This window comes from Arvicola amphibius, chromosome 7 (genome assembly GCF_903992535.2).
Source record: "Arvicola amphibius chromosome 7, mArvAmp1.2, whole genome shotgun sequence".
Classification (NCBI taxonomy): Eukaryota; Metazoa; Chordata; class Mammalia; order Rodentia; family Cricetidae; genus Arvicola; species Arvicola amphibius.
In genome coordinates this window covers 77,159,448-77,169,300 of record NC_052053.1, presented here as the reverse complement: position 1 = coordinate 77,169,300, position 9,853 = coordinate 77,159,448, and the positions used below count along the sequence as shown (strand labels likewise).

Below are 9,853 nucleotides of genomic sequence, written 5' to 3'. Positions count from 1 at the left end.
AGGAGAATAAGTAGGAGGAAATAAGCTAGCCTGGGAAAGAAAGGAGAAGAGAATGAGGCAGAAAGAGAGGGAGACACCCAGCCAGACATGCGCCAACCAGACATGGAGTAAGCAGTGGAGAAAAAAAAACCCTGAGGCAAATGTAAATGGGAGAAACAGGGTAAATTGTGAGAGCTAGCAGGACATTTATAAGCTAAGATTGAGCATTCATAAGTAATATTAAGTCTCTGTGTTTTTATTTGGGAGCTGGTTGGTGGCTTGAAAGGAAGCCTGCCCCACAGACACAGGGGTCCTGCAGTGCAGCCCGGTAGGCATACTGTGCCTCCCTCCACAGTCACACAGCAGCCGGATTGACCACTTTCCCCAGGAAGAGCAGACTCTGGGTGGACACCTCCCAGAGAAGGAGCAGGAAGGGCCTGTTGAAATGGGTGTGTGGGGCCAATGTCATGTTCAGGGGCACCGGCTGGGAAAGAAGGCCGGAGGCAGCAGAGGCCTCAGTCCCCTTCTCGTTCATGTCCACTGCAGCCTTGTGTGACACCTAGGAGAGAGAACAGACTGAGTCGGCACTCGTCCATGGTTTGAGGGCAGAGGCCACTCCCTCAACCCCATGGACAATGGCTTAGAGCTGTTTAGGCCCCTCAGGTCTAGCCTGCCTAAGAAACAGCCCCAACTTCTGTGTGTCACCCCCTGCCTCTGTACTGACTTCCCTCTCTAGGCCTGACATGAAGCAGCCTCGGTCCTGCTGAGGAGCTAAGTGCCAGATGGAGTCAAGTCCGGCAGGCACAGAGGGCACAGGCTCCTTTGAGCTTTGCCTACCGGCTCTAAACTTCCTTCCCCTTCTCATCTTAAAGATGGCTTGTGGCCAATAGCGGGTTCTAAAGGAGAAGGTTGGAACACGGCCCCACGCTGTCCTCAGCACAAAACATTAAAAGTTTCGTTTTTACACAACTTCCTAACAAGAAAGGACTCAGATTTCAAAAAAAAAAGTTGGGGAAGGGGCCTTGATGAGTTCTTTTATCTCTAAAAAGGGTCTGAGAAACGTAACTGAGTTATGCTCGGCCACTGTGCAATGTTCTTAGAAGTCTTTCCTTTTCTTCTTGTCTACCACCTCACCGCACACAGGTCCACATGCACACACATACATGCACACATTGCCATGCATGTGCAGGCACACTTATACATGTATCACATCCCTGCCACCTGGGCCGTGTACTAAGTTCTCAGCTGGACCCTCCTAAAGACAAGACGGAGTCCATTCTTCACAAGGTCCTACCAGAAATCCCGATGGTAATGAACACCATTAACATAAACCAAGCTAAGCTCTGGGAAGGGCCTTGGCCACCTTCCCTCCTGGGAAAGGCTACCCTTTCTGTTTGAGGGCTACAAATTCTTGCCCATTCCACCTGGCTTGTGGTGTCGTCCATCAGGAGAGGACCCAGCCCCTTCCCGCTGCCTGCACAGGAGCCCTGTTTTAATCAGTGGCTCCGAGTGGCTGTTGCAGAGGCCCTGTGGAGGATGGGAGAGTTAGGGGGTCACTGGGTGTTTCTCTTGTCCTCCTTTTCTCCTCTGAGAGAGGGGTTGGCCTTTAACTCCCATCCTGGAAGAAGTCAGAGGGAGCAGCTCTGTAACCAGCCAGGGTTACACAGCCAGCTGCTTCTAGGGGGAATTGCCTACTAGGGATGGGTGGAGCAAAGAAGCTGTCATCTCTAGAGACTGTTTGTGCATGCCTACAAGTGTCTGCCACAACTGTTGACATTCCCTCACAGAATGAGGGGTGGAGACGAGTCATCAGCCCACACCTGAGCGTCCAGTGGCTCCTCTCAGCCATTTGTACACAATTCTGTTCTATTTGCATGTAGGTCGGCATCTCTGGAAGAGTAAATGGTGAGGAAGATTGCTTGAAGAAGGACTGTCTGTGCTGAGTGAAGAAAGCTGACTTAGGGTCACCTATTCTCCTACCAGCAACCCCTCACCCATGCCCTATATGTAAGTCTAATGAACTCAAAGGCTCCTCAAGATGAACTTGAATGGAACTGTACTTTGGTCTATTGTGGGACCTAATAAAGAATGCATAGACATTGCTTACATCTCCTCTGGGAAGGAATTCTCACAATAAGTCTCTGTTATGATAATGCATTGGGATGTAGGGGATGCTTGTTACTGTAGCAATGCTGACCACTACACCTTCTGTTCACACTCTATCACTTTCTACAGCTATGACAAAGACAGAGTTCCTGGTACCCAAAGAGGAAGTATTTGAAACAAAAAAAATGCTGCCCCTAACCTGGCATCATTCTGGCTCTGTGGATGACCAGATGCTTACTGTTCAATGATTTTTATTCTACTTAGAACCCTACATTCCCACCCTGACTAGTGTGGATCTCGGGAAGGAAAGATGAAATTGAGTTGTCCATGAATAGAATCTGTAAAGACTGTGTGCTGAAAAGTCAGTCTAGAAAAGAGACTGGGGACTTTGGTTCCCAATGCACTTCATGTGGGAAGAGAAACATCATCCTCCCCATGTCCACACTCCATGTCTTACCCTGGAGACAGTTCTGTTGAGTTGCCCCATGATTCCTGATAGGTCAGCTTCCAAGTCAAACATGTTGCCAAGACCAATGAGGGGCAGGATCTCTTCCAGGTTGTAGGATGCAGAAATTGAAAACCTTGGCAGGTGCAAATCCAGCAGACTAGAGAGGGAATCAGAGAAAAGGCACCATCCTGTTGTGTGTCACAGCCTGAGCCCTGAGAAAGAGCAGGGTCCCCCAGATTGTGGGACAATGTCATTTATGATTGTAGAGTATTCCACAACTTATGCCAACCCAAATCTCTCTCTATGTAGTCTACGCAGATCTCACAATGACTCATGGCAGGTTCTAAGAAGTTTCCTGGCAGAGGTATCTGTCTCCATCATCTTCCCTGTGTTTATGGAGAGCTTTCTAGGTGCCAGACACTAGCCAGAGTTTCCCAAGGCTCCACTGATTGAATCCACGTGACACAAGGTAAAGTAAATAAAATACAATTTGTACTTCCCACCTCCACATCCAGTTCATCTGCAGGTGTTTCTGACTCAGGTCCCCAACTGTATGCTAACTCCATTTACTGGCACTGCCCCAATGCAGGCCACCATCACCTTCCTCCACTTGCCTGAGCTTTCCTGGAAAATGGCATGAAGATGCCCACCCTCAGGGCTGCTGCAAGCATCTAGAGGAGTGGTTCTCAACCTGTGGGTCCTGTTGGCAAACCTCTAGTTCCAAAAATTGTTATGATTCATAACAGTAGCAAAATTACAGTTATGGAGTAGCAACAAAAATAATTTTATGGTTGAGGGTCAGAAGGATCCCAAGGAGGGATAATAAAGTCAGCCCAGAGAGCACTCAGATCCTAGTACCAGCCTAAGTACTCAATTACTGTCTCCATTGGTCTCTACCCCCACTGCCATGCAGTAGGTACCGTGTCTTTGCTTTAACACTCAAGGAAACCTAGGACCCAAAGACACAGGGAAATCAATGTGAAGTCGAGGGTGAGATGGTGAGGCAAACCAGCAGCTAGATCTTGGGGCTGGATTGATCAAACTTGCCCCAGCTCTTGAGCAAGGATAGACAACACCTTGGGGCACTCACCTGGGCAGGAACCTCCGGCTCCACCTTCTCAGTGTCTCTGGTTGGAGGGCAGCCTCTACCTGCTGCATCTTCCCAGGGTCAGGGAGGACCAGCAGCAGCAGGGCAGTGCCGCTGTACTCGATCTGAAGGACAGTGCATGATGCCTCCTGGTCATACAGGAACCTGTGCATTTCCTTCTGCCGCATCATTGGGATGCGGAGTGCCGTCCTCTGCTCCCGGGAGATGCTCTCCTGCTTCCGGGTCTGGTAGCGATCAAAGGGATGCTTCCATTTGGCTGAGGGTACAAATGAACACATGGGCAAGGGAGCCATTCAGGGAGACCTCCACAAGGTCATGAAGGGTGGTGATGTCCTCCGGAATGGGTCAGAAGTAGCAGGACCCAAAGCCAGGGTGGACTTGTGTCCTTAGGGTCTGAACTCCGTGACCCATGGTTACACTACACTGAGAGAATTTGCCTACAAAGCAGACACGGGGTGGCCCTGCCTTCCTTGTACAAAAGCTGATCTCTCTTTTAAGAAAGATTTGTTTTTATTTTATGTGGATGAGTGTTTAGCTACCTGTATGTCTAGTCACTATGTATGTGCAATGCCCATGGAGGCACAAAGCGGGCATCAGATCCCCCTGAACATGGCATTCCAGCCATGAGCTGGTGCCAGGAATTGAATCCAGGTCCTCTGGAAGAGCAGCCGGCAGTCTTAACCCTTGAGCTATCTCTCCAGCCCCTGAAGAACTACCTCTTAAGACTTAAGTCATCAGAAATGAGTAAGAAGAGTGTGTTTTTAGTAACGTGGTAGGCATGGGTTGATTAATACACCCTGATCTCCAGAGCCATGATGGATGTGACTGGGAATGACAGCCTGATTCTGACAGCACAGCTCAGGTTATGTGGGAATGCAAAAGCAAGCATTTGACCAGATGGCTCAGCATCTGCAAAGAGCTTCAAGCTGGGGATGGGAGCCCATACCTGCAATGTCAGCCCTCAGAAAGCTGAGGCAAGAGGATCACTTACTCATGGAGCCGTTTCCTTGGCCCTCCATTTATTTGTTCATTCATTGATTCTTTCTTTCATTTATTTGTTTGAGGTAAGGTCTCTCTATGTAATCCAGGCTCATATCCAATTGGAACTTGATGGAGTACTTTCATAGCCTCCCGAATGCTGGGCTTGCAGGAACGTGCCGCCATGCTAAAATAGATGCCCCCTTTCTGGGAAGTCATGCCTTAATGCAGGCCAGGGTCTCTGTTGAGAGTTATATGGCCCATGCTTACACTGTTCCTCTGAGCTGTGCTTTCTCTTTCCTGAATTCCAACCCACAGGGGACATGATCTACAAAAGGGTAGGGGAACTATCATATCCACAAAAGGCAGGAGCCTGGCCAGCCCCGCAAACAGACCACTTACTTGCAGAGAGAGCAATAGTTCTGTCAGAGAAGTCTCACCTTTGAAGAAGATATAGTTCAAGAGAGTCATGATGGTGTCAGGGCCAAACTCCGGGAGAGAGTCCACCACTTGCCCATAGGTCTGCTTCCTCACCAGGTCGTTGATCTGCTGCCCTGTGGCAGCTGCATCTGTGAAGTTGGCAGAAAAAGCCAGCGCTCCATACAGCTCCTTGGCGCTGTCCAGGAAGCGCTGCTGAGGCTTCAGCTGCCTGTCTAAGAACAGGGAATGCCCCACTTTCAGTTCCAGTTTGGGGCTGGGCAGGTCAAGTGTGTGCAGGAGGCTCTGGAAGCCCCTGTGGATGTCAGCTGCTGGGGTCTCCGTGAGGTTGAAGCCTAGGCTCTCCAGAATCTGAATTTGGGTGTCAGCAGGTGCCCCAAGAGAGAGAAGAGCCAGGATGCTAGAGAGGCTCACGGGGGAGAAGAGGATGTTTCTGGGTACCTCCTCTGCTAGCTGCTTGTATAGACGCAAAGCAAAATTAGTGATGGTTGGTGTGACCTTGTGGTAAGCGGGTGCTGGCTCCAGGAGCTGGTGGATGGCTGGTTGAGGCACCCCCAGACTCTTCTCTCCATGGGGAGAAAATGGCTGACAATGAACAGGCAGCAGAACCTCGGCTACCAGCAGCCACAACCACACTGGCCCCATCATCTGAAAAGAAGATGGGGACACATTAGTTTTCTTGGCAGATGGCAGCATCATCCCCAGAGCTTACGGTGAAGCCACCACCTGTGACTATTCCCTCACTGTGCTGCAGAGAAGAGGGGAAAGGGGGACAACTGGGACCACAGCTGGAAAATAGATCCTGCAATCCAGCCTTCCTCCCATCTTCCTCCCTCCCTCCTTTCCCTCCTTTCTTTCTTCTTCATTCACTAGTCCCTCTTCTTCCTCCTTTTGATTCTCTTCTCATCTTTTCATTTTAATTCTTTTCTTCCCCTGCTTCCCTCCTTCCTTCCCCCCTCTCTCTCTCCCACCCTCCCTCCCCTTTTCCTTTCTTCCTTCTTTCTTTTCTCCCTCCTCTCCTTCCATTTTATTTTTATTTTTTCTGGATTCTTCTGGACTTAGTTGTTGGTTTTTTTTTTTAATCATACAGAATGTCCAAGGCTCCATTGGCTATACAGGTGTGCTAGGCACTGAGTATATTATGGAGAAAAAAATATTAACACTATCCTAGGATCCCCAGAATTTAGGACAGTGATTCTCAACCTACCCAGTGCTGCAACCCTTTAATACAGTTCCTTATGGTATGATGACCCCAAACCATAAAAATTTTGTTGCTATTTTTCGTAACTGTAATTTTGCTACTGTTTTTATTGATAATATAAATATCGTGACTTGCAGGTTGAGAACCACCGATTTAGGGCATATTTGAGGCAATATCCAGTGTTGGTCTAGGCGGGTGCTTATGTAACACTCTTTAGAAACTAAGGGATGTTAAGGAGAAAGTGTTCTGTATGAACACAAGCGATGCTAGGCCCCTTGAGTGTGGCTACGGGATAGTGCAGTGAGGCGCAAGGAAGAGGGTGCAGTACAACATCTCCTTTAGGTCCCGAGGAGAGAGGCCCTCTACCTTTGACACCTTACATTAGCTTGAATCAACTATTAAGTCCACAGGGATGAGGGCAGCCTCTGAGGGAGGATAAAGTAACAGGACCCATGGTTCCCGGGAGAAGAGCTAAAAGAGAGATGTGCTCGATCTCTACATCTCCATACCCCTGCTGCCTAGAAACTATCCACACTGTATACAGGGATGGAAACACCTGTGTGCATAAATGCAGGGGAACCACTTATGCTGTGTGCAGCCACAGAACCACCTGTGTGCAAGGGTGGAGGGGTACCATCTACACTGTGTAGTGATGGAAGCATCCACATCCATGGAAGCAGAGGTAGCATCTACACAGAAACACCCATGTGCATTGATGCAGGGGCGCCATCTACACTGTGTGCAGTGATGGAAGCACCTGTGTGCAAAAATGCAGAGTAGACATCCATGCTGTGTGCAGCCACAGAAACACCTGTGTGTATTGATGCATGGGGTACCACCTACACTATCTGCAGCCACAGAAACGCCCCTTGTGCGTGCCTGCAAGAGTTTTGGAAAGATCTGTTGCAGATTGAGTTGTGCCTGCCTAAAATTCATATGCCAAATTCCCAACCCCTAAGACCTTGTAGTGCAGCTTTAATTAGAAATGGAGTCCTTGAATGGGTGATGGTGGTGCACGCCTTTAACCCTTCTTGGGAGGCAGAGGCAGGCAGATCTCTGTGAGTTCGAGGCCAGCCTGATCTACAGAGTGAATTTCAGAACATCCGAGGCTACACAGAGAAAGCCTATCTTGAAAAAAAAAGTGAAAAAGGAAAAAAGAAAGGAAAAAAAATGGAGTCCTTACAGACATAATTGAATAAGATGTGGCCATTAAAGTGGGTCTTTAATCCCTTATGACTAGTGTCCTTGAAAGAAGGGGACTTTGGATTCTGAGAAGCACCCAAAGAGGGTATCAGGGAAGGTAAAGGCAGAGGTGATACACTGCTGTAAACCACAAAATGTGGAAAGTCACAGGGAGGGAGCTGGAATGGGTTCTCCAGTATAGCCTCAGAGAGGCCCAGCCATTGCCTTGACTGTGATCCTGAACTAGTTTTCAGAGGTGCAAGGCAAAAATGTCTGTTTAAGCCCCTCCTCCCGTGCGCAGAGGCAGCCCCCCCCTCCCTGCAAGCAAATGCCAAACGTCTTCTGCTCTAGTTTAAGTTATGAGATGTCCCAGAAGGCCTTTGATCACCTCCACAGGGTTCAAAGAGATGTAGGAGCTGGAAGACCCTTGGCTTGAGTGCAGAGGAGGATCCTGCTGTGTAGACAGAGCTAGGCTCACCCTACTTTGCATCCACTTCTGGAACCTGATATCCTCCTGGGTCCCCCCAAATAAGCCTTTCCACTTTTTGATTCCACATCCAGTAGCTACAAGCTGATCCTTGACCCTGGTTGGTCCTGAAAGCATCTACATTGTGACCAACACCTTCTGAACGCTTTGCTCATGTGATAGCCTTTAGCTCTCAGTATAAACTGTTGAAGTCACGAGGAAGAGGTTGCAGATGGATGGAGCACTGCCCCTGGCACTCAGAATGCCCACCAAATTACAAGGGCCACCTGCTCTCAGTAGGTGAGGGCAATGCGGAAACACATTTGGTAGCTAGAGTATGGTGGCCAGATCCGAAAGTTGGCTCCTCCCACCAGCACCAGCTCCATGGAAGCAGATTAGGGGAAGTTCTGTGTGTTGGGACTTTCCTTAGATAGAAAAACCGGAAGACATAAAACAATTGGATAATTGGTCTGCCCCTGGTAAAGGAAGGGCGGAAACTGTGAGGGAGCCAATTGTGACCATTGAACTCTGCACCCTTCCCTACCCAGCTGCATCCCAAGGTGCACGTGTTTCCCAAGGAAGACTGATGTAGCCAGCGCTGCCGCTGCCATAGCCCGCGCTTGCTCTAGGGCTCTGCAGTTACTCACTGTGGGATACCGTCTCCGCAGCTCAGATGGCAATGCCACCCCCTTTCATGATTTATGATGCCAGAGAAAGACACTGCAGGAGGTTGTCTCCCACTTCTACCCAGGCTGGGGGCAATGGAAATCCAGTTATCTTAGCTCCATTCCCTGGCAGATCCTCGGAGAAAATTCAGAACCCTGTCCATGAATTATAAACCTTTTGGTTTCGAAATGTTTGTTGAAGTGCTGGGTACATTGGGCACATTGCATCACGGGTCTGCAGACAGAGGTATTTACATATGTGTGGGAGGGTGTGAGTGGGCGTGGCATCCCAGGTCTTATCTCTGGCCAGAGGATGCTTCCCAGCTGAGACACAAACACCTGAAAGCTGTTGAAATGCGGGGAACCCTGGTCCAGCTCAAATACTGTGGCGATTCGCTCTCTCTTGTTTAAATTAATGCCCCTGGGACCTTCCAGTCACAAAGACTCTTAACTCAGTTGTGCATATGGGGAAACTGAGGCCACTTGGCAAGGCTCTATTCCAGACCTAGACTTCTGGGCATGGACCTGAGGCCATAACTGAGTTCCTAGTAAAGTTGCCATTTTGCTTCGAGCTCTGTTTCCTTATTGGCTTGCTAGCAGTATTGGGAGTTCATATGTCACTACTCCCAGTGGCTGACTTTTCTGGAGAAGGAGACAGAAGATTGGAAGCTCTAGCTGCAATTTCAGAGGCAGTAGTCAGCAGGGCCATCCAGGAAGCTCGCTGCCCGTTTCTGCCACCAAGGCCAAAAATGATAGGTAGGTAGACAGATAGACAGACAGACAGACAGACAGACAGACAGACAGAGGCCTTCCCTCATTTGGGGTACAGTGTATACTCACAGAGAAGTTACCGAGGTGGGCGCAGCTCCACAGCCCCACACCGCCTTCTGCCCATAGGGCAATAGTGTTTGAAGACCACAGTAACCTGGTTAATATTTGTCAGGTCAATTCCTGGAACTGACAGGAAGGCAGATGGGGCAAATGGGAAAGGATCTGTTTTCAATGTGTGTGTGTCCCAGCTGCCAGTCCCACCAACAGGCAAGTGGCTTGTGGTTCAGGACCGCCTTCTGTCTGAGGGTGCTGTAGCACTGGTGGTGGCGATGGGGGCACAGGAGGTGGGAGATGCTGGCCTGTGTACTGGGGCTTTGCAGGATTCAGCAACCCTGGTGGTGAGACTGCAAGGAACGTGTGGTCGTTCCTACTTCACAGACGGAAGCGTGAAGCCCCAGTGCCTTGCTTAGAAGTCACTCCGAGCCTTTGTCACCACGCCAAAGCTGCCTCT

General features: G+C 49.5%; 1 protein-coding gene across 3 annotated transcripts; it reads right to left on the bottom strand.

Annotated features, from left to right (window-relative positions):
• Nucleotides 1-214: 214 nt before the first annotated feature.
• On the bottom strand, nucleotides 215-9,544 carry Serpina11 (serpin family A member 11). Of its 3 annotated transcripts, none has more exons than XM_038337500.1 (5): nucleotides 8,554-8,772; nucleotides 5,060-5,705; nucleotides 3,624-3,897; nucleotides 2,543-2,690; nucleotides 215-538 (listed from the first exon to the last, which is right to left on the bottom strand). In XM_038337500.1, the coding sequence occupies exons 2-5, from the start codon at nucleotides 5,703-5,705 to the stop codon at nucleotides 335-337; spliced, it is 1,272 nt and encodes a 423-aa protein (XP_038193428.1). In that variant the 5' UTR covers nucleotides 8,554-8,772; the 3' UTR covers nucleotides 215-334. The 3 variants fall into 3 exon arrangements, with proteins under 3 accessions (XP_038193428.1, XP_038193427.1, XP_038193426.1); XM_038337499.1 differs by lacking the exons at nucleotides 215-538; nucleotides 8,554-8,772 and adding exons at nucleotides 1,500-1,918; nucleotides 9,412-9,544; XM_038337498.1 differs by lacking the exon at nucleotides 215-538 and adding an exon at nucleotides 1,507-1,918 and having other exon boundaries at nucleotides 8,554-8,778.
• Nucleotides 9,545-9,853: the final 309 nt, after the last annotated feature.

What these genes read in the sequence shown, in the direction of transcription:
- Serpina11 (XM_038337499.1), bottom strand. Translation starts at nt 5,705, where the DNA reads ATGATGGGGCCAGTGTGGTTGTGGCTGCTGGTAGCCGAGGTTCTGCTG. An exon ending in AGCCGGAGGTTCCTGCCCAG is followed by an intron (nt 2,691 to 3,623) that starts GTGAGTGCCCCA and finishes TTCCCTCTCTAG; the next exon opens with TCTGCTGGATTTGCACCTGC. An exon ending in TCAACAGAACTGTCTCCAGG is followed by an intron (nt 1,919 to 2,542) that starts GTAAGACATGGA and finishes TTCTTCACTCAG; the next exon opens with CACAGACAGTCCTTCTTCAA.